The 24925-nt window shown below is 35.2% G+C and overlaps 1 protein-coding gene across 1 annotated transcript in view; it reads left to right on the top strand.

Moving 5' to 3' along the window:
- ARHGAP21 (Rho GTPase activating protein 21) overlaps positions 1-22950 on the top strand; it is a 115216-nt gene extending 92266 nt beyond the window's left edge. The window contains 16 exon segments of the mRNA XM_088789235.1: positions 3145-3181; positions 5344-5469; positions 6543-6827; positions 9135-9199; positions 9275-9414; positions 10019-10161; positions 10943-11098; positions 11196-11274; positions 11949-12022; positions 12100-12189; positions 15103-15228; positions 15399-15440; positions 15759-15864; positions 17780-17811; positions 21215-22836; positions 22838-22950. Coding sequence (XP_088645361.1) covers positions 3145-3181; positions 5344-5469; positions 6543-6827; positions 9135-9199; positions 9275-9414; positions 10019-10161; positions 10943-11098; positions 11196-11274; positions 11949-12022; positions 12100-12189; positions 15103-15228; positions 15399-15440; positions 15759-15864; positions 17780-17811; positions 21215-22836; positions 22838-22895 — 3181 coding nt within the window. The 3' untranslated portion in view covers positions 22896-22950.
- The last annotated feature ends 1975 nt before the right edge of the window (positions 22951-24925 follow it).

The raw sequence follows: 24925 nt of genomic DNA, 5'->3' as shown, positions 1-24925 counted from the left end.
TAATGCACAAACATAATACAAATATATGTGTGTGTGTATATATATGTGTATGTGTGTATATATATATATATATATATATATATATATATATATATGTATATATGTATATATACACACACACATACATATACCGGCGGTGACAACAAAATGTATACACATTTTAAGAGATGATATATATGCTCAAGCAGTAGTTCCCTGTAATAACATCTGAACACTGATGGTAATCACTTTGAGCATCTCTTGTAATTGCAGAAGTCAGTCGTGACTTGTTATTGGTATATATTGAGTATTACAATAATAAAATTTTTTCCTTTCTTAAAATGTGTATACATTTTTTTGGCACCATCTGTATCTATATATCTATATCTATATTTATGTATATATGAATGAAATAATCACTTCCATTCTAGGACTCCAGCCACCCAGTTCTATTATACTTTTAGACAACTATGTTACTGTTTTCTGTTGTTTATTTCCAGAGTTATTCTAAGTGTATAACCACATACACAGTTTACATATGCTTATGTGTATGTGTTCTAATTATTTTTATAAACTAATGATAGATGCTGTACACTCTGATCTGGGGGATCATTACATGCATATATTCTTGTCTCATTCTTTTTCATGGTTATTTAATTTTCCATTGAATAGTTGCACCATAATATATTTAACTAGTGTTCTATACTGTATTAATAGACATTTAGATTGGTCAAATCTTATGCTACCACAAACAATATTTCAGTGACAATAGTTGTACATAGTTCATTTGGCATGTAAGTGAGTGAATATGGTTGGAGAAAGGATTGTTACATCAAGGAGTATGTGTATGTTTTATTTTAATATCCATTGTCAGTTGCTCTCCACAAAGATTATACCAAATCATATCCCCCAATAGTATTCAGAAGTCTCTACTGCTCCCTCACCGACACGGCATGTGATTCACCTTTTGATTACTTTGTAAATCTAATGGCATCTTATTGTAGTTTTATTTGAAAATTTTCTTACTAATTGAACATCACTTCATATATATTTAAGAGATATTTATATTTCTTTTTCTGTGAACTGCTTTTTCATATTCTTGCCCATTTTCCTACTTGTTTTTCTTATTGACTTCTGGGGGTTCTTTATATAAAGGAAACTAGCTCTTTTCTGAAATAAATGTTGCAAGTCTTTTGCCAGTCCCATATTTTTCATTTGGTTTTCTTAATTTTTTTTAACCATGCAAAAATTGTAAACATTATTTTGTGCAGTCAAATGTAGGAATTTTTTAAATGGTCTTTGGATTTTGAGTTTGAAAAAGTCTTTCCTCCAGAATTATAACAAAATTCTCCCATGTTTACTTCTCAAGTTTGTATGTTATTCCTTTTCTTTTTTCTTTTTCTTTTTCTTTTGTATATTTACAGTTTTGCTTCATCTAGAATTTATTTTATTCTAAAGAACCAACTTTATGTTTTCTGGTGTCTCTCAGTTGTCACAAAGGCATCTGTTGAATATTATACTTTTCAACTGATATTTTATCTTTATTATATACTAAATTATTATATGTATTTAGTTTTGTTTTTAGATTCTGTTCCATTTATTTATCTGTTTATTCATGTATACCAGATTCTGTTAATTATGGTGGTTTTATAATGTTTTTATTATTATATGTTTGGGATAGTCTACCTCATTACTTTGTTCCAAATTCTGGCTATTTTTGTTTATTTTACTATTTGAACTTTAAAATCAATTTTCTAGTTCTTAAATTCCTATGGATATTTTCATTGACATAATGTTTAATTTAGAGAATGTGGACATCTTTATGATATTGAACCATACGTCAAAGAATAGTGTCTTTTTTATTAGGGTATTCTTGTATAGATTCTCTGAGGCTTCCATATGATGGTTACCTGTTTTCCAATACAATTAGTTCGTCCTAGACTAGCTGTTCGAGGGAAATTTGTGTGAGGTGTGGCCTGGGCAGAGGCCCAGGCTAGTAGGAATTTTTCTAATGAGGCAGGCAGGGATGAATTTGTGAGCTCTTTTAACATTTACTTCTCCCTCAAAGATACAAGTAGTTGCCATATTTCAGAGTGTACTTCACCCTATACAGTGCTTACTGCAAAGATGGCAGGACTGTATGTTTTCTCCTTCGTTCTCACCTCCCCTATACATGGTGATAAATGAGGCTCCTGTCACTAGCAAAAGCACCTTATTTGCCATTGTTCCAAACCAGGAAAGGTCGGTTTGATCTCTCAGAGAACAGTGCACTGCAGTTTTGGTAGAGATACCACCAGTGGTGTCCTCTCTTCCGGTATCCATTTTTTACTTCACTGCATTTAACCACCTTTCTTCATATATTGTAGTTCAGAGTTATAGATGTCTCCTGATATTGTTGGAGATTTAGTTCATATGTTTGTTTCTGGTTTCGTTGTTGTTTGCGGTCGTTTCTGAAAGGAAAGGACAGTGTCATCTTCAGTCACGTATTAAAATCTCAGGTTCCTTAAATGAATTGGGTATTAAAAAAACAACAACAAAAAACAACTTTGTTCTCTAAAGTTAAATGATTTTAAATAACTAATGTGAACCTGACTTGTGAAGCCCTAAGCCTTTTTAGTGCCAACTGTTGTTCTTATTGTAACTACTCAGAAAGTGGTTGGAGGGGCAGAGTGGTCGGCCATGAGTAGCCTCGACTCTTCTGCTGCGTTTACCATTCCAAGTGTCTGCAAGCTGAATGAGTGTAGACATGCTGTTCTGTCTGCATCTGAGTGTTGATGGCACCTACTTATCAATCATTATTAACACTGTGGAAATCCTTCATTGCAACTATGGTTACCTAATAATAGAAAGCCTAATGTTTAGCCTGAGTTGAATAGCTTTTCCTAGATCTTAAAAAAAAAAAAAAAAAATGGATAAGAAAAATCTCACACATTATGCAGAAACCGTTTTAATGTACCAGATCAGCTAAGAAAGCTTCTATCATTGGATCAAAAGTTAAAGAAAATACTTATAAAATTAGCTGTTTTTCTCACTTGCATTGAACAGTTAGCATTTAACATGTAATGATGAAATGTCAGCTCATTAATGAAAGGTTAGTTGTAATATTCAGTCTTTTGAGGTATTTTATGCACCACTGAAAATATTTCTGTACTTCTTTTTCAACAGGTCCTTTCAACACATATCTAGCCTGAAGGGAATCAAGGTTGGTATTCAATATTTTTAAAATATCAGCAAATGATAAATGTTTCTATTTACTTTGGTTTCCTTTAGCTCTTCATAGAGAATTATTTCTTTTATCCATTAGAGACATTTTATAAATGTCATAATCTTTTATTCTGTAAGTTTCAAGTACATTTTCGAAAATGTTATATATAAAGTGTTCTTTCCTAATTTCTAAATATATTTATCAAGTATATAGTACTGTACACATATTATGCTGGTTTTTCTCACTTTGTCAGTTTATGGCCAAAAATGGAACTGCTCGGTCAGTAATCTTTCTATATTTTATTGTATGTTTGGTTTTCTATCCTCAAAATTATTATTTATAATAATTGCCCTCCCTCCTACAGCCTATCCTATCCTTTCCCATCTACCCTTCTCTCATACCTCATTGGAAAAATAAAAAAAACTGTTAGCCAGGAATTTCCTTATTTTACCTTCTCCAAAAATATTAGGTACCTTCATTTATACCCACACTTTTTGCCTTCTTTACTCTTGTCTTAAATATCTTTGTACTTGGAACATTATCTTACTGAAAACCAACACCCACATTTCTTCTTTGGGTTCAGTTATTTCTCACTTTCTCAAGACCCCTCGCTTCTGCAAAATCACTCTTTCTAGTGGCTCACTCATTCACCATCATACATAAGAACATTCTACTGTATAAGCATGTTCTAAAAACCTTCTCTGAATCCATATTTCCCCTATTTTTACTCTTAATTTCCACTTTTCACAGGAAAACTCCCTGAACAAAAAAGGTCCACAGTTTCCACTTGCTCACATCACCTCTTTCTTAACCCACACATATCAGAGTGACCCTGCTCCTGCCAAGGTTACCAGTGATATCCAGGTTCCCAAACTAATGGTTACTTAGATTTTTAACTTATTTGACCTTCCAGTAGTATCCAACACAATTTCCTACTCCTTTCCTGAAACCTTTTCTTCTACTGGTTTCTCTGTCTAACATTTAAAATGATGGAATGTCTAGAGCTGGTCTGACCTCTGTTTTCTCTCTAGCTTGATTTCTTTGATGCTTACACAGAGGCCTCCTGAAGTTTATATTGCTAGCCTTGACCTCTTCTCCAAACCTCAGTTCAGTAGACTACTGCCTATATGGATTTTTAGTAAACAATACAAGGTTTACATGCCAAAAAGACCTCAATCACCTCCACACTTGTTTATCCCTCAGTTTTTTCCCTGTCTCACTAAGTCCATTTCTATTCACCCAGTTGTTCAAGCCATAAATCTAGGAATTAGCCTTGTTTCTTCTTTATCACCCTCCCCCATATTAAATCCTGTCACCTCTACCTCCTGAATCTTTACATTCCTCCCTGAATTCACTTATACTACCTAAGTCCAAGCTGTTATCCATCTTCACCTGGATCCCTTCAGTAACACCTCTTTCCATGGTTGTCCCTTTAAAATCCATTTTCCATGTAGCAAGCAGAGTGACCTTTGACCTGGGGAATTAGATAATGTCACTCCCTGAGTCATCATTGAATGTCTTCCTTTATACTTCCTACATGACCTAAACAATCTGTAATTAGCTGTTTCTCTTACTCAAATTGAATAGTTAACATTTAAAATGCAGATGATGAATATACATTCATTAGCTATATGTGCTCCCGGAACTTTTCTTCCCCTGGCCTTTCATGGTTAGCTCTTTTTAAAAATTATCCTCCAGTTTTAAACTTAAATGTTACTTCCTGAGAGATATCTTGCCTCAACACCACCAATTTATAGCTACCGCTCAGTCATTCATTATTGCATCTCACTGTTTTCATTCTTGAAATGACACTGATCACAATCTTATCATTTCCTTGTTTTTTATTTTTTATATTCTTTGTCTTTTTGCATTAAAATGCGATCTCTTGAGAGCAGGAAAATTATACTATTTTTATTGTTTTTTTAATGATTACAAATTCCTTCAGATGACTTTTAAAAAAAATGGTGTTGGTCAGTTCACATATTTTTTAACAAGACCAGAAATTTTTCTAATGTAATTTATAAAATTAGGATTTTTTTTAAAAAGCCCCTCATTGGAATATTAAATAAAAAACTGTTTTCAGCAAAACAATTTCAACGTGCAAATATTTATAAAGGAAAAGCTGACATTTTACTTTGTTTTCTTGGCCTTTTCTGTAGATCACAGACAGCCAAAAGTCATCAGAAGACTCTGGATCCAGAAAAGATTCTTCCTCAGAGGTTTTCAGTGATGCTGCCAAGGAGGGGTGGCTCCATTTCCGACCACTTGTCACTGATAAGGGCAAGGTAGTATGTTTTCTGCGCTACTGTGAGCGAATGAAATGCAGGCCCTGAAAAATAAAGCATAAAGTCTATATACATAAAATGGCAAAAGATCCAGAATAAAGAGTGGAAATCCTCACTGATAAATACCTTTTTATACGTGAATGAAAAGTTATTTTTAAAAAAATTCTAATCACTGATTAAATTTTATACTTTTTTCATTGTGTGCATCAACTACATATGGAATATATTGGCTTATATTTTGATAATGTAAATGAGAAATGGAAGTATTTAAGAAGAAACTGCTTTTATTATTAAGTAGTTTATTAGCCATAGATTAACACAGAGTAATCTTTTAAGGAGTGGCACTTCTCCATATTAATAATTAAATTTTTATTTAACTTTTTCCAGTTTATTTTTTCAAGTTGCTTTTATAATTTCTTTGTTTCACTTTATAAATATTGATTTATATAAATGAATGTCACAATATCAATATATGCTTCATTAAAGGAGTCCAATACAATGAAAACTTTGCCATAAAATTTCCTACAACAGTTTAGGTGGCTTACTTAGAAGAAAAATTTAATACAGTCAAAGAGTTTAAATTTTTTAAGGAGCTCATCTTGGATGTGGCGATTGTTGCTTGACTATGTAAAGTCAATCAGTTTTGTTAACTTAATTCATTACTTGTACAGATTGTTTTGGGATTTCCTTATGCCGTGTTTGTCATTTGCATGATCTATGATTTGTTTTGAGCCTGACTTTCACTCAAAAGATTTTTCTGGCTGACTTTTTTCTGTTCTTCTATTCCTTTACCAATTGTTAAAATACATTTTGCTATACTTGTTTTATCTTAATTACTTTGTTTATTTTATTTTCCCAACCAAATTAAAGATTTCACTATCCTTGATTTTGGTATGAATACATTGCCTAACCTCGTTTCCGCTCCTAACAAGTATACAGTGATGTAAATCAGACACCTGCTACATTTCGTACACATTTATGCATGTTAGCAGTGTTGCTTAATTAATGTGTTTACTCTGTCACTAAGACTTAGCCAAATATTAAGTATTCCTGAACTGTTTCTTGTTTTCTAGCGAGTTGGTGGAAGCATTCGGCCATGGAAGCAGATGTATGTTGTACTTCGGGGCCATTCTCTTTACTTGTACAAAGATAAAAGAGAACAGCTGACTCCATCTGAAGAAGAACAACCCATCAGTGTTAATGCTTGCTTAATAGACATCTCGTACAGTGAGACAAAGAGGAAAAATGTGTTCCGACTTACCACATCAGACTGTGAATGCCTCTTTCAGGCAGAAGACAGAGACGATATGTTAGCATGGATCAAGACCATCCAGGAGAGTAGCACCCTCAATGAGGAGGTGTGTGTTCAGAATGATGTTGATAATCGGACAGGTTCACAGCAGTTTTCTTATTTCTTTTCTTTCAGAAGACTGAAAGGATTTAACACATTTTGAAAAAATTATAATATGCTATTTTCACTTAAAAATAGTTGATTGAAAGGAAAGCTCAACTGTACCCATTTTATATTATTTTTATTTATTGGAAAAATCACCATTACTGGACTAGAAAAATAGATTCTTGATGTACTCTGCATACCTTTTCGGAAGCAATGAATCACAAGTCAGGAGAACTAGGTTCCTAGTCCAGGTCATTGCCTTTATGACTAAATAATTCCAGGTCTGACTCCTTATCACAAAAAGAGGACTGTTGTGTGGCTTAAGTTATAGTGAAATGCTGATCAAAACAAATTACTATGTAAATGCAAAGAGATACTGATACGATCATTTTTGTTAATGGATTTATGCAGGTAAGAATTTAATACAACCTATTGTAATACAGTAAGTGGTTTCTAAGAAAACTTGCATTATGAGAAATCATAAGCCTGTTTTTAATAGGGAGTAATGTTTAGGGACTTAGAGATTTTCTGATTCACAACCATCAAGACATTTTTACAGGAGGAATTTCAGAAGTAAAGGTGATTTTTTAAAGTATATGTAACTATAAATTTTAGAGCACGAATTCAGCAATAATTAAGTCTAGCTTTTACTCAAGAGTACCTTTTCTCATGTTATTAACAGATTTTTTTACACATTGTTTTCACTTTTTGTGCCCATTGTTAGGACAAAAAAAGCGCAACTTTCTTTTTTCTTAGTTTTCCTGCAGTATGCAGGAACACCTATGTTAGCTGTAAGGTTGTGCTAATTATCTTCTCCAATTTAGTTTACTGTATCCAATTCAAATTATGAAAACTTATGTCATAGGAAAAATGTCTGTTTTTTTCCTTTGGTAGTTTACACCCTACCCTGTTTGTGGTTAAAAATTAACACCAGATCTTACCAATGCCACCTTTGTTCTACAACTACCATTATAAAGAGAGCATCAGACCTGAATTTTCACAAAGAAACAGGGAGAATCAGAACTTGAATGTAGATTGCAGCTTTAAGTAACAGTTCTGGGGAGGTCCTATTTAAGAAGCACCTGCTATGTGCTAGGCATTCTGTTCAGCTGTAGTGTCCTTGTTAAAATTCCTTCAGATGATTTCATCCATGAAACACAGGACTGTTTTAAGGACTGAATGAGATAGTACATATAAAGAATGCAGCATACTGCCTGGTAGATAATAAACATTTACTTAATGTCAGCCATTTTCATCTCATGTAAAGACACAGGTATTTTTTGCCTTGTTTTATAGATAAGAAAGTAATAATTCACTGAGCCTGTAACGTATGGAAGACATGCTTTTAAGCATTTTACATGAATTAATCTTGGCAACCATATGAATGTGTCCTATTATTATCATCATCCCCATTTCACAAACGAGGAAACTATGTGACTAAGAGAGGTTAAGTAATTTCCCTAAGGCCACATAGCTGATAAGCGTCAGGACTAGAATTTAAACCAGGCAATCTTATTCTAGATCTTAACCATATGATTTCTCTGCTGGTGAGTGGGAAGAGTTTATTTGAGTTCAAGATTGTGACTGCAAAGCCTGTATTTTTTGTAAATTGTAATGCTCATTATAATCATAATGAGACAAGTGGAAAAAAAATGTTGAAGACACATGTTAACGTACAATTGGAATCAACAGAAAAAAATCATCAGTCCATGGTGAACACTGAGTTTACCATATCGCATATTATAAAAGTTAACCTGTTGAGGTTAAGAAAAACCAACAATTTCGAGCTTTTTCTCTTCTAATAACCTGTCAATTCTGAAACTAATTGACCCTTAACTCACTATTTCTACAAGTTAATTATTAACAAATTCTGGCAGTATTTTTTTCACCTTTTATCCAACTGTATTATTTGGAAATGATCATTCTTTCTGGTATTAGTGAGAGAAAAAACTGGCTCTCTACTTCCCAGTCATTGATTAAAAATGACAGATCAATAAGTTTGAACACTTGCTGCTCCCTGGTACTATTCTAGATGTAGGGGTACAGAAAATAAATAGAAAACTCTCAGCAGTGAGGGAGGCACTTAGAACATTTGTCACGTAGTGATGGTGGGTGGTCATGTTGAACAGAGGTTTAAAACAACTCCACTGAGAGTATAGTGTCTGTATTGAGTAAGCAAAACAGGACAATAGAGAGCCTCAAAACAAGGAGGGATACCTCTTTTTGCTTAGAATTGACTTTCTGATTTAACCTTCTATTTATTCTCTAGGACACTGGAGTTACTAACAGGGATCTAATTAGTCGAAGAATAAAAGAGTACAACAGTCTGATGAGGTGAGAATCCCATCATGTCTATAAGTTAATTTGGATGTAAAATACAAATTGTTAAGAAACACTCATTTTTTTCAGCAGCAAAGCAGAACAGTTGCCAAAAACACCTCGCCAGAGTCTCAGCATCCGGCAGACTTTGCTTGGTGCTAAATCCGAGCCAAAGACGCAAAGTCCACACTCTCCGAAGGAAGAGTCAGAAAGGAGACTTCTCAGTAAAGGTACTGATGTGGTGTTCTCAGATAAATTGAACAAATAAGATGACTTAAAATTGGGATTTGAAAGGTATTTTCACATTTTTCTGTACCATTTTTGCTGACTTCAGCCCAGTGTGAGCTAGCTCAAAGACCACTGTGGGCCTGGTCTAGGCCAATGGGGCCTTCTCTTTTAAGGTGGGGTCCGAGACACAAAGTGAAGGAAAGTACAGCTCATACACCTACACTAAAGACACTATAAATTGGATTAATGCAGAGGATACAGGTACTGTCATTTGGAGATAAATTGTTTCCTTTTTTTCACAAGTCTCTCTGTGAAGTTGTCGCATTGATTCTATTTTCTTGACTGTTTTAAAGAAAATCATGGTACAGATTTTAAAAGGGTAAAGAAGCATAATTGATACTCACTAAATTATATGGAAGGTTAAAAGGAGCGTTATATTGGGAAGAGAAAGTAATATAATATTTTTGATAAATAATAGGATATATTATTTATAGTATAGCACTGATTTATAAAAATGTTTGATAAAGGATTTTTAAAGTCATGATTTAAACTCTCTTGTTTCCATTTTCTTTCTTATATCATTTCATTTTGAATAACAATCAAAAGATGATACCAGTCCCCCAAAAGACAAAGGCACATGGAGAAAAGGCATTCCAAGTATTATGAGGAAGACATTTGAGAAAAAACCTACTGCTACAGGGACATTCGGGGTCAGACTGGATGATTGCCCGCCAGCTCATACGAATCGGGTAGGAGATACCAGCCGGCCGGATTTCCTAGATGTTAATTCAGTTGTAGTTATAATAGGACCTGCTTACGCAGCTTTTCAGGTAGCAGAGAATATCTGTCGATTTATTGAGCGTTTTCCTCTTGACCTTAGTTTCCCTAAGCATTTCTGACCTGTAAGGATGTGTTGAGTAATTTCATCTATAATACTTTTTTTCTAATCTGCTGACTCTGAAATAGAATAAATATTCAGCCATTACGTATATATCTGAAATGGTCAGTAAGAATTTATGGTCAAATCATGTGTGTTTTTTGCTTTTAGCATTTTAAATGAGAATGAGAACGAGGACCTGATTAAGAAAATATAATAAATGTGCTTGTGTGTGTGTGTGTGTGTGTGTGTGTGTGTGTGTACAACACCCATGTTAGGATTCCTATCATGAGTTGATTGATGTTATTTTTGCCCCCTTCTTTTTTTTTGACTTTATTCCCCTTTATTTAACTGAACTGTTCCCCCATTCTCCTTACTTGCTCTTGTTTCCTCTTCAGACTGACTGTTATCTCCCTGTGGACCCTTCCCTTTCTGTCTCAACCTATTTTTCTCTTCCCACTGTCTCATATATCTCTTGCTGGTTTTATCAGTTCTCAGTTCTGCACTGTCTATATTCTTTATTTTCTCTATATCAAATAACAGCAATTTATATATTTCCTTTTGGAGAAAAGGGCCTTTTAGCTACGGTGTACATCTACTAAGTATAAACATCAGTGCTGTATTAAATAAAATGTTTATTTCTTGTTTTGCAGTATATTCCATTAATAGTTGACATATGTTGCAAATTAGTTGAAGAAAGAGGTCTTGAGTATACAGGTATTTATAGAGTTCCTGGAAATAATGCTGCCATCTCAAGTATGCAAGAGGAGCTCAACAAGGGAATGGCTGACATTGACATACAAGACGATGTAAGTTGTTTCTTTCTATTTGGATAACTGATCTGTGTGTGTTTTTTCTTGGCTGTATTGACTACGAAACTACTGTATTTCTATTTTGCACACCTAGAAATGGCGAGATTTGAATGTGATAAGCAGTTTACTAAAATCCTTCTTCAGAAAACTGCCTGAACCTCTCTTCACAAATGGTGAGTTAACTCCCACAAAAGATACCAGATGGAACAGTTTAAAATTACATTGTTGGAAAAACCATAGAATATGAAATTGAACCAGGAGAAAATATTTTTGTCAAAGGAAACAGGAGATTTTGTTTAGTTCTTATTTATATGTAAGGCATAATTAAGTGCTATTTTTTGTCATTTGGATTTTTTTCCTCCTGGTAAATATTACTGAAATATAGAGTTTATAAAAAATTGTTTAGGCTCAGTAAAATATATATTATCCAGTTAATTCACTTTTGCAGTCAAGTTAAAAATATATTATTATTGTTCTCAGTCAGAAGTCTTCAGACCTAATAAGGTACAATAAGTAGAAAAATAGTTTTTCAGTCAAGCCAAATATTTGACTCATATAACACCGTACTATATGTTGGGGGTGGGGAGGAGAAAAATGGACAGTGTATAAATGTAGTTTGGTGCCCTCAGAGAACTCACATTTTAGGGAATTTTATTTGGTGATAAGGCTTGGAGAATCATTAAAAACTATAGGAATTTTAGAGACTTACATGTCAAAGGCTATTTGTGGTCTTACCTACATTTTATTTTTTTATTGTGGTTTGAAATTGAACCTTAAAAGAAAACTAGATTCCAACTCATCTAAGCAATTTAAGCTGAATTTGTTTTATTGTTCTTACTGTTGTCAGATAAATATGCCGACTTTATTGAAGCCAATCGTAAAGAAGATCCTTTAGATCGTCTGAAAACGTTAAAAAGACTAGTAGGTATTATTTTATATTGTTGGAAATACACCTAAGATTCAGCATCTAAATCCATCATGAAAATAATATGTTTCAGATTCATGATTTGCCTGAACATCATTATGAAACACTGAAGTTTCTTTCGGCTCATCTGAAGACAGTGGCAGAAAATTCCGAAAAAAATAAGGTATGTGAAGTGAATACCAAAGAGATGTACTTCCAGTGGATTTAGTTGAAAGGATATGTTTCATTGCTTCATGCCAAGTAGTCAAAAATAGGGTCAAAATTCAACAAAAGCTCTAGCAGACATCATGTTGGCTGATCAGTCCCTCTAAAGATCAGTTTTACAAAGCAAAGGATCCCAAAATATCAATTGTCACCGTTTTAAAAAGACATTTCCTTTTATATGTATCCAGCAGGAAAAATGAAAAGGCCAGAAATTTAACTTCTTTTATTTTTCAACTGTATATCAACATTTTGAATACACATTTGCACAGTACAACGTGAAAGTGTACCAAACAGTATACAGTGAAAAGTAACAATTTCTTGTTTTCTATTGAGCAGATAGACCTTTTTTTGTTTGTTTGTTTGTTTTAACACCATCACATTACTTTTATCAAACACACCAAAAATTTGTATTCCTTAATATTTTCTAATGCTCAGATCATGTTCAGTTTTTCCTGAATAATGTGTGGACCTTGTCTTAATAGTTTGTTTAAAGCAGTATCCAAAGAAGGTCCACACGTTGTAATCTTAACTTTTCATGATTTTCGTCAGTCATCAGTGATTGTCGCCGAAATCCATTATGTCATTAGAGGTTGCAAGAAATGATTTACTGACTCTCAGACATTACTTCTTAAAAATACTTAGAGTCATTTTGGTTTCTGGAGAAGAAAACAAACAATACCTCAAGCTCAGGAATACCGCTGTCATTTCTTTTTCCAAGGGTGATATTTGCTGGAGGTAGAGAAAAATGCATTCATTCAGGTCAGTTTAGTGGCTGTGCGTGTTCTGGAAAACTGTTGCTCACAGTTGTAGTAAGGCTGGATTATGAGAACAGTGTCAACCCGCTACCTGGCAATTGAGAAGATTACAAAGATTATAAACTGTGTTATAATTTCCTTTAGGTGCTCAGTTTCCTCAATAGTGATGAGAGAGAAAGAGAGAAAAACGTATATCAGTTGAATGTACTGTTTTCAGTTCATGCAGTAGGAGCCAAAAAGTTCTTAATATAATTAAAGCTGAAATATTTTCTAATTATTTCATCATTTCCCAAAATATTCACAAGTTTTGCTGGATGTTAGTAGGAGTTACTGGGAAAATAGTGTTTGATGATCTAATTAGTTTAGAAAGCACTGAATTTAACAAGATTTAACAGATTTCTTGACTGCAGAATTTTTCAGAATCTTTAATATATTACTTAACACTATGAGTCTTGACTAGGTAGGAGCTGAGGCATTTCATTCCCTGACTTATTTGACTACACTTCGTGGAACATCCTTTAAAGAATACAGAATTTGTTTTAAGTAATTAATTAATAAATAAATTGTGGACTCTTATGTTACTGGTTTTATAGAGGCGCCAGTTAAACTGTATACTCACATAATAAATATTACTACATATAAAATAATCATGTTATCATTAGTTTAAAAACTAAAATGAAATCAGAGACAAGAATCTCTTTAAAATTTTACATAAGACCTTTGAGATGCTGGACTTCTATTTTTTCAACTACTTTTAACAGAACAGAGAATGAGATGACTACACCTTCTAGAGGCAAAATGAGAAACATGTCTTTTGTTCCCAGTTTAAGTAAACCCTTCCTGCAGTCATGTTTTTTTCCACTGAGTGAACTTTCTATGAAAATACTGACTTCATTCAGATTTCTCCTTATTTCTCTGCGATCAGCGTAGCCTAATGTATGTGTTATGGTAGCCAACATATAGGTTGCGTAACAATTGCTTCAGAATTGGAGATCTCTGGGTTTTCCACTTTGTGCAATATCCGAAAGGTGTGTGTGCGCGTGCACGCCTCTCACAGAATAGCACAGTAGTGTGGGTCCCTGAATAGTATTTTTCTTTTTTTTAATGTTGGGGAATGTTGAGGAACAGCATGTTTTTCCAGGGCCCATCATCTCCAAGTCATTGTCCTTCAATCTAGTTGTGGAGGGCGCAGCTCAACTCCAAGTCCAGTCACTGTTTTCAATCTTAGTTGCAGGGGGCACACAGCCCACCATCCCATGTGGGAATTGAACCGGCAACCCTGTTGTTCAGAGCTCGCTGTCTAACCAACTGAGCCATCTGGCTACCGCTCCGGCAGCTCAGCTGCTTCAATCTAATTAAAACTTGTTGTCTTCAATCTAGTTGTGGAGGACGCAGCTCACTGGCCCATGTGGGAATAGAACTGGCAACCCTGTTGTTAAGAGCTCACGCTCTAACTAACTGAGCCATGCGGCTGCCCCTAGTATGGCCTTTTGAGTCCTGTGGTCATTTTTAACCTCCTGGTATATTTTCATGGTTGGTTAAAGTTATTTAACATTTTAATCAAATCTTAAGTTCAAAATATTACACTAGACACTATAAGATATATAAAAGGAAAACAAAAGATCCACACCTTTGATAATTGTATTATTGAACAAGGAATACAGATAACATGGGAATGAATATAAGCATATAACACTGAGGCATTCAGCTTGGCACAGGATAAGCGAAGAGCTTCAGATGTTTCAGTTGAAGTAATAATTTGGTCAAAAGGTATATTTCCAGACATTAGGTTTTTCCATATTAGGGATTTTCATATACTACTGGGGCAAATTTGGAAATTTTTATGTATCAATCAAAGACTTCTTGGAAAAAATGAATGCCAATTTAGCATTGTACGTTGTCATTAAAGCAGGAAAAAGAAATTATGTGTAGATTAGTTTATGGAAATCCTAACCGGGAAGCATTATTTTGTTCTCACACATCAGTCAAACATTATTCTTTGAACAAGGTTCATCAAAAGAACCTTTCAGAAATAAAATGTTAAACATGCAATGAACATTTAAGCCTACCTTCTTAAGAAAAATTCTGATATTTTCCCATATCATCCTTTGTTTCAGATGGAACCAAGAAACCTAGCAATAGTGTTTGGCCCAACTCTTGTAAGAACATCTGAAGATAATATGACTCACATGGTCACGCACATGCCAGATCAGTACAAGATCGTAGAGACACTTATCCAGCATGTAAGTCCAGGCTTTGCCTTGTCAAGAAAACTTTTTCTTGAGCGACTGATATTTGGTAGGACAGAATACGGTTATCATTTTTTTTCTAAGAAAATGCTCTGTTCCAAAATATTGATATGTTTAAGAGGTTATTTAATTTCTCCTTTCACCTTTTTTATTTTAAATTTTAGCATGACTGGTTTTTCACAGAAGAAGGTGCTGAAGAACCTCTTGTAAGTATTGTCCGTCAGCAATTGTACTCTGTTATTTTCATTTGGGACGTGAGATCCTGATGCTACAACAATATCACCTTCCTGCTTTGTATGCTCTTATCTGCTTTGCACCCTGGGAGCAGGTCTATAGCGCCTCGGTTTCTGATCTAATGAAAATACAAGTTTGATGGTCGTTTTGTAGTTAATTACATGTAAACAAGGTAAAAAATTAAGCCCATGTGTTCCACTCAGTAATGTGTCTTTTATTAAGTGTTGTTTGAATTTTAAAGAAGATATCTTTGAAGAGATGATGAAGAGATCTTTGTTTGTTAACCATAGACAACAGTGCAGGAGGAACACACAGTGGACTCCCAGCCAGTGCCAAACATAGATCATTTACTCACCAACATTGGAAGGACAGGCGCGTCGCCGGGAGATGTATCAGGTAACTCTTGCCTGGGCAGTACCAATCTATAGGCTAAGAGCTAACTTGGTAATAACAGGAAAAAGCAAATCAATCATAAGTAAAAGTTCACTATGATTTTGTTCCTTTTCTTCTTTTTTTCCTTTCTACTAATAAAAAACGTAATCTTCCTTTTCTGATTGATCTTACTATCTTCCAGTGACTATAATGCCCTGGACAGTGCATGGAGTTGTAATGCTTGTCAGAATGGAAATATGAGGGAAATGAGCATGCGAACCACTGTTTTGTTCTTTTTCTTTTTCTTTTTTTTTTAAATTCACAGTTTCCATGTAATAGTCATCACAAGGTAAAACAGATATATGCTACTGAATATGTGGTTGCTGTGATGGCAGAAAGTATGTTCTAGACTGTATACGTAGTTCTTCTTGAGCTAGATGTTCTGTTTAAAAGCGGCAAGTTAAAACTATGTTGAACTGCTAATGGGCACCGTTTTCATAAATGCAGTATATTATTTGTCACTATAGATGTCACAGTAAAAGTCAATCTCTGACGTTTTCTTCTGTTTCCTCTTGCCACCCTAATGTTCGGTTAAGTTTTAGTTCTTATAGGCTCTTTGAATGAAAATTTTCTCCTGCCAAACTTTTGCACTGATCTAGCATGTTGTTTTACACAATGTTCTCCCTTTGTCTCTAGTTCTTGTTCTAGTCCTAAAGGGTTTTTTCAGCACTAACTGACACAGGCAAATCTATACTGATGTTGAACAGGCGAAGTGGGAGGAGTCTATCACACGGTAATGTCGCTAGTGGATTCTGTGGTGTCCCTGATGGACAGCTGGAACTGTAGGAAGAAGGAGGATTGTTGCCCACACTGTAGCTGCCTGGTCTGCAGGAGCCCCCGATTCTTGTAAATGCAAACGTTGTTGATCTGTGGTGTAAATTTTCTCGTACGATTATTGTAAACAGATCAATACTACTTTCTTAAAAGTTTTTCTGCTGTTTCTTGTTATTTCTGAAGCAGACCGTGAGGAGAAATAGCATGGTACGGTCTACCAGTTCTTAAAGTCATAAAGCATTTAGCCATGTGTTAAAAAGGGGCGTGGCACGGGGCTCAGCTCATTCATTTTGAAAATCAATTTCCCTCAAGTTGAAAGAGAAAATTTCAAAATTGGGATTATCTGGAATAGTGCTAGCCCCTTCCTACCCTCTTTGTAATTGTATAATCTGAGTTTTTGCCAGACAGTAAAATGATGGTCTCCATTTCTCCATTTCCATAATAGCATTTGTTAATAGAGAATTACAAAACTGGCGGCAGTTTAACCAAACTAGTCAAAAGGATCCCTGACTGCACAGATATGAAACTGGGGTCTAAAACACAAAGATCATCATTATTTAATGTAAAACCAAGGTGACCTGAAAACAGGGTTATCCTAACGCATCCATATACATACAGTATATGCTTATGAAATTTAAGTTTGACAGTCTGACAAAAATCAACATCAATACACTGGGTGTCTCAATTTGTAGCTAGGGCAGCCAATAGTCTTAAAAGTCCTACATTGTGTATCAGTTTCAGATACAGGATGTGGTACATAGCACAATTCTTAAAAGGGTCTTCAAGCTTCTTTATTGCTAGATTTAATATTTAGAAAATTGAATAAACACTAGTATTTCTGTTTTGTTTAGTACAGGGCTCCTTTGCCATTCCTATCATTGAGCTGATTCTGCCTACAATTCACAGCATCCTTTCATGGCGGTGGCTTTCTGTGGTGCAGCTTGCATCTTTGTGAGCTCTGACTATCCACTGTGTTCTATTGTTTTGTTTGAGTTTTGCTTTCCCATTTTGTTCTGTGCCTGTCTTTTCCATAAGTTTTGCAATGTTTGTTGAAAGAGGTAAAGATTGACTAATTACTGATCATGTTTTATTTAACTTTTCACAGATTCAGCTACTAGTGACTCAACGAAATCTAAGGTAAATTGTTTCATACAATTCTGAAATATTTTAGGGAGGATATTGCTTTTGGGCTAATTATTATCATTAGTATGCACATGAATTCTTTTACATCAATATACAATGATCTTTCATTGACCTTAACTTATTTGCATGTTCTGATTTTGTTCCCTTGAGATAACCGAAGACATTACCAACCTGATTTACCTAAGGCAAGTCCCTGAAGTCCAACTGGGCTGAACTAAAGGAAGACCAAAGTCTTCTAAAGGGAAAAATTAATTCTTAAAATAGAATATGATAGAAGAATACTGGATTGTGAATTGGAATGTTGGGTTTCTCTCAGCATGATTTAGCATAATGCAAAGTAGGCTTCCTTTCCTCATTCTTTAATGTGAAAAATTTCTAATATATAAAAAAATAGAGAGAAGAGTATAATGAGCCCCCAGGTCTCCACTATCCATTCTCTACAATTAACACATGGCCAAGCTTGTTTCATCTGCTCTCCACCCACTTTCCTTCTGGGACTATTTTGAGGCAAATCCCAAACATCACATCATTATTTCTAGAACTATTTCAGTAGTAACAGACTTGTTATTATTATATATATTTTTATAGAAAATACATATTATTTCAGCAAAATACTAGTTTTGTTTTTATAATCAATTTTTAGCATAATTTGTGTTCTACTGACAACACCATCAAATTACACAATTTGTTGAATAGTTTTTAGGAAGTTCTTACAGTTCTTAGAAAGTTTTTTATTAATTCAATTTGTCCCAACTTTGTTCTGTTGAGACAGTAGCAACTAGAATCGTTAATACATTTCTTAAAACGTGTTCTATTTGGAAATGAGACATGAATTTTACATGTCGTGTTTAAATGTCATAATGGAACGATATATGATTAAGTTATAATTCTTGAAGAAATGTTACAAAATATTTTAATCATATTATGTCCTCATACCATATCATTCACTATCAGTTATACTGTGATTTTTACCTTTTTTTTATTTGCCCTTTTTGTTTTGGATAATTTTAAACCTACAAAAATATTACTGGAATAATAGCACCCAAACCTTTTACCCTAGATTCCTCAGTTGGTAAATCTTGATACAGATTTTTTTTCTGAGTCATTTGACAGTTACATTTAGACATGGTAACACTTTATCTCTAAATGCTTTAGTACATGTCTCCTAAGAACAAGGGCATTCTGTAGAATCACAGAATCACAGTATAATTAGCATATGTAGCGAATGCGAGTATAATACATTATTATTTCTAATGTACAATTTTTATACAAATTTCCCCAATTTTCCCAATAATGTTCTTTGTTTGTTTTTATTTTCTATACAGGATGCAGTCAAGGATCACTCCTTGCATTTAGTTTTCATGTCTCGTTAGATTTCTGTAGAACAGTTTTCCATCTTTTTTTTTTTTCCAGAAGATAAGATTTTAGATTTCGATTTCTGACCTGTTTGAAGTTCCCTCCTTCCCTCTTATTAGATGCATATTTCTTAACCTGTTGTTGGTTATGGCCATCTCTTCATCTTAATTATGGTGGTGTTTATCCCATGCCTGTAATATAATGGATATCCAAATGGTATAACTCTTTGTAACAATTTCTCAATTGTAAAATAATTAGTCAGTCATTTGCCCCAACACTTATATGATCACAGAATCATAGAATTTTAAAAAGAACCCTAAGGTGTCTTAATGATAATATAATTTCATCACATTTAATGAAATTGAGATATTTAAAAGTGAATCACTTGCTCAGTGTCGAACACAGCAACCTAGAGAAAAGAACACTAGAGGAAGCGTCAGGTCTCTCAAATTCAGAGCCCTGTCACAATCATTTACCCATACAGAATGTGTTTAAATGTGACTAACCATTACATCCATAATTATGAAAATCTTTATTACTTATAAAAAACAAAATTCTATTAATCTATGCTTTCATTTTGGTGAATTCTTTTTAATAGGACAGCCTAAATTTTTGCTTTATTTTTCAAGACTTCAGCATAGTAGTTTGCGCTTATCTAAGATTTTTATGACAATGGAAAAGTACACTCTCTGCTTCTATTACTCAGCATACTTCCTGCCTGCCTACTTTTCTTAAATGGTGTGTGGTAAACTCACAAGTGTTTACTGATCCCTGCCACTGGCATTTACTTAGCATATAGGCATTAGGAACAAATTCATTGACTAGTTGTCGTGAAGCTGAAGCTGAACAATAATGAATGTCAACTACAATTTTATATATATATATATATATATATATATATATACACACATATATATATATAGTTATAAGAAGTGGAGTACAGCATTAGGAATAGAGACAGTGGAAATGTAATGGCTGTGTGCCATGTCAGAGGGATAGTGGATGGCGAGGGGTTGTCACTGTGTGAGGGATATAAATGATAAATGTCTAACTATTACATGGTTTTGTGCACCTGAAACTAATAAAAAAAAAAATGTTTTTTTAAAAAAAAGCCTATTGTGCATAGCCAACAAAGCCGGTAGCCTGCACCACAGCTTTCCCAATAGCAATGCACAGTGATCCTATGGTAAGGACGAAAGATCTGTAATTGACCTTATGTTATTCGAGTTTTCTGATTGTGTTGTTCCCTTGAGATAACAGAAGACATTACCAACCTGATTTACCTAAGGCAAGTCCCTGAAGTCCAGCCTGGCTGAAGTAATGGCAGACCTTAATGAGCTGATTGGGCATAGTAGCTGTATCATATGGTGTCTATAATTAGAAAATTGAAGTCAGTCCTAAGATTTTAGTACCAACTATGTATTTAGTATCCAACTAAATAAATCCAACTATGTATTTAGTATCCAACTATCCAAATAAATAGTATTTAGTATCCAACTATGTCGGAATATTAACCTGTGTTCCATATGAAAGAACCTGAAGAATGTCTGAGCATTACAGAAACAGGGAAAGTCAGCAAATACGGGGAAGTTAACAAGAATAGGAGAGCTAGATGGCAAGAAGCACAAAATATTTCTTTCAAGGATAGATGTATATGAGCTGTGACTTGGCTGATACATAACACCTGTATGCCTTGGCAATACATACCACCAGGCAAGAAATGGGACTAAACGAAAAGTAAAATTTATCTTAAATTATCTTTATGTATAGATAGATCAAAATTTATCTTAAAAGGAGATATAAAAAAAGAATTACATTCTGTTGGTGCTTCTAGAGCTTTAGTAAAGGTAATTCAGTAAGAAATATTTGGGGGTGTGAGGGATATAAATGATAAACATCTAAGTTTTGCTTTGTCTTGTGCTCCTGAAACTAATAAAATTAAAAAAAAAAAAAAGAAAGAAACATTTGGGGGAAAACCTTTTCAGAAAACAAACTCAATAATGTTCTTACATTCAAAGTCTCATTTCTGATTGCTTCTCAGGGTTCTTGGGGATCTGGAAAAGATCAGTATAGCAGGGAACTGCTTGTATCCTCCATCTTTGCAGCCGCTAGTCGCAAGAGGAAGAAGCCAAAAGAAAAAGCACAACCTAGCAGCTCAGAAGACGAATTGGACACTGTGTTTTTTAAGAAAGAAAATGCAGAACAATGTCACAGTGATACTAAAGAAGAATCCAAAACAGAGAGTGAGACATTGAGCCGAAAACAAAGGGTCATCATTTCCAAAGAGAACAATGCTAAGAAAGACAGCAGTACAGCAAAAGATGAAAAGACATTGCTACGAAAGGAGAAAATGCCATCTGAAGAGCCTTCACCCCCACACAGTTCAAAACATAACAAGTCACCAACTCTGAGCGGCCGCTTCTCCATCCTGAGAGAGAGCCCCCGGTCCCTGGTGACACAGAAATTCTCCCATTTGGAGGAGACAGGGTCGGACTCCGGCACTTTGCTCAGCACTTCTTCACAGGCTTCTCTGGCAAGGTTTTCCACTAAGAAAAGCACTAGCCCGGAAACGAAACATGGTGAGTTTTTGGCCACTGTCAGCACCATCACCTCAGATTATTCAACCACATCGTCTGCTACATACGTGACCAGCCTCGACTCCAGCCGACTCAGCCCTGAGGTGCAGTCCGTTGCAGAAAGTAAGGGAGACGAAGCTGATGATGAGAGAAGTGAACTGATCAGTGAGGGACGGCCTGTGGAAACAGACAGTGAGAGTGATTTTCCTGTTTTTCCCACTGCTTTGACTTCAGAGAGGCTTTTCCGTGGAAAACTGCAAGAAGTTACTAAGACGAGCCGGAGAAATTCAGAAGGGAGTGAAGTAAGTTGCACTGAGGGAAGTTTAACTCCCAGTTTAGATAGCCGAAGACAGCTCTTCAGTTCACATAAACTGATTGAATGTGATACACTATCCAGGAAAAAATCTGCCAGATTCAAGTCAGACAGTGGAAGTCTAGGAGATGCCAAGAATGAGAAAGAAACACCTTCAATAACTAAAGTGTTTGATGTTATGAAAAAAGGAAAATCAACAGGGAGTTTACTAACACCAACCAGAAGTGAAGCAGAAAAACAGGAACCCACTTGGAAAATGAAAATAGCAGATAGGTTGAAACTGAGACCCAGGGCTCCGGCAGATGACATGTTTGGAGTAGGAAATCAAAAAACGAATGCTGAGACTGCTAAAAGGAAAAACATCAAACGTCGGCATACACTCGGAGGGCATAGAGATGCTACTGAAATCAGTGTTTTGAATTTTTGGAAAGCACACGAGCAGAGTGGGGAGAGAGAATCCGAACTTTCAGCTGTGAACCGGTTAAAGCCAAAATGCTCAGCCCAGGACCTGTCAATCTCAGACTGGCTTGCAAGGGAACGCATCCGCACCAGTACATCTGACCTTCGAGGAGAAACGGGAGATACCCAACCGAAGAGTACTAGCACATTAGAAATTTCCACGATTGACACACCTGGGTCTTTTCTGTCGGATGCCGGCAGTTCTCCCAGTACCTTGGCTTCAGCTAACAGGCCTCTTCTTTCCATACCACCACAGTCACCTGACCAAATAAATGGAGAAAGCTTCCAGAACATGAGCCAAAATGCGAGTTCTGCAACCTCATAAACTGTCTGAGTCCCCAGGCAGTAAAGCACAGCTTCATCCCTGTCTTTAAACTGGAGGTATGTCCACTATAGCAAATAAAAGGCTACTGTTACACGTTCCAGTAACTCTGTAAATATTTTCTTGTACCAGAATTGTTATTGTGCAGCCTTCATTTGGGCTGGTTTCATCATTTTGCACTGTGAAATAGCTTTACAGTGCATTACTACAGCCAGAAGAACATATATATACATACATATATATATATATATATATGTATATATATGTGTGTGTGTGTGTATATATGTATATACATATATATATACATATATATATATTTAAAAATATATTGGATAGTTGTATACAAATGAGTAAGGTATTTGTTGCAACTTACTACATAGAGTATACCCAAGATTACTGAAGAAAATAGCTGGCATTAGTGTGCAGCAAATGTGTTCTTTTGGTTTCATCACTAACAAAAGTGCCTCATCATAAAAATCCATTTGGTTTTTAGGGTGCCATATTGTTAAAATTAGATAACTTGCATTGAATAAATGAATGTGTTTTATTGGTAACAAATTTCATTACATTTACCAGTTTTAACACAGGTGGATATGGAACTTCCATTCTTTAGTCATTCCAGGTGGATCTCTGAGTTTTATATTCAAACTTTTAATACAGTTTTTGAGTTTTGTGTGACTTGAATTTTTAATCTTTCTGTAAAATACGTAACTTAAATAAATGAACCTATTACATGTGTATCTTTTCTTCAGATACCAGATTTGATATAAATGTTGTAACATAGGTGTATAGCTAGTGACCTGGATGGAACTGGCTTCTTTATCAAGAAGAATATAATTCTGCATGAGGACTTAATGAAACCAAACCCATGTCATGCCTGTGTGCATACCCAATTAAACACTGGAAATAAAAATTGTTTTGGTGAAATTTGCATGGCTTCAAACTTATTCTAATATATTTTTAAATGTCATCCATTTATAAGTGCCTTAATTGGTCCTGACTTTCAAAACTTACCAATTCTATATATTCTATCTCCTCTCTTTTGCTTTGGCTGGCAGGGATCTCTTGTACATGTTTGCATTGGCCTACCCACACTCCTGTGCACAGATAATATTTAATTTTTCTAGCTAAAGTGATACAGTAGTCTCCCCTTTTCCGAGGAGGAAACGTTCCAAGACCTGCAGTGGAGAACAAACCCTAATCAACTTCCTCAACTCTGTCGGAAAATTGGCAGCAGCGTCTTCATCGGCAGACGCAGCATCTCCAGTAATTTTTATATCTCAATCCAAACCTATTCCTGCATCTGTAACCATCTCTTACATGCAGTAAACGGCTTGGTGTGTCTGTTTCAGGGGGTCCCTTGCTGACGTCTTCGTATAGGCTCAGTGCCTTCTGGCTGAACACGTTGCCATCAGTTGGAACACCTTTTCTGTGCACGTCTTCCACCCACAAATGTAATGCCTTTTCCATCTCAACTAAGCACGTAATCACAGTGTGGCCGTAACTTTTGCAGTTTGAGGTGCAACAGCAAAACTAGCATGAATTTATTTTTCCTTCTTCACAATTTCACGGATGGAAGATTCGTTCTTAACAGATCTTAGCAATATCAGCATATGAGTTTTTTCGTTCCTTATTAGGTCGAGAATGTTTACTGTTTCCTTAAAGGAAGCACTTTACGGCTTCTCTGTGGCATACCTGAATCGCCAGCATCACTGCTCTTGTGCTTTGGGGCCAGTATTAAGTAAAATAAGGGCGACTTGACCACCAGCACTGTGATACTGATGTAGTCGATCTGATAACCGAAAGGGCTACTGAGTGACCAACGGGCGGGAGCGGCTATGGGGCGGGGACACTGGACAAAAGCATGATTCACACCCTGGGAGGAACAGAGAATGGCACAAGATTTCATCCCGATACTCAAAATGGTGAGCAATGTAAAACTTATGCATTGTTTATTTTTGGAATTTTCTATTTAATATTTTCAGACCTCAGTTGGCTACAATAACTGAAACCAAGAGTTAGGGGCAAGGCTAACGTGCAGTGTATGTTTATACCTTTTCTTGGAGATGGCTGAATGAAAAG

The sequence above is a fragment of the Rhinolophus sinicus genome, chromosome 1 (genome assembly GCF_057876585.1).
Source record: "Rhinolophus sinicus isolate RSI-liver-muscle chromosome 1, RSI-T2T, whole genome shotgun sequence".
Classification (NCBI taxonomy): Eukaryota; Metazoa; Chordata; class Mammalia; order Chiroptera; family Rhinolophidae; genus Rhinolophus; species Rhinolophus sinicus.
Note: the sequence above shows the minus strand (reverse complement) of the source record. Positions and strands in the feature narration are given on the sequence as shown.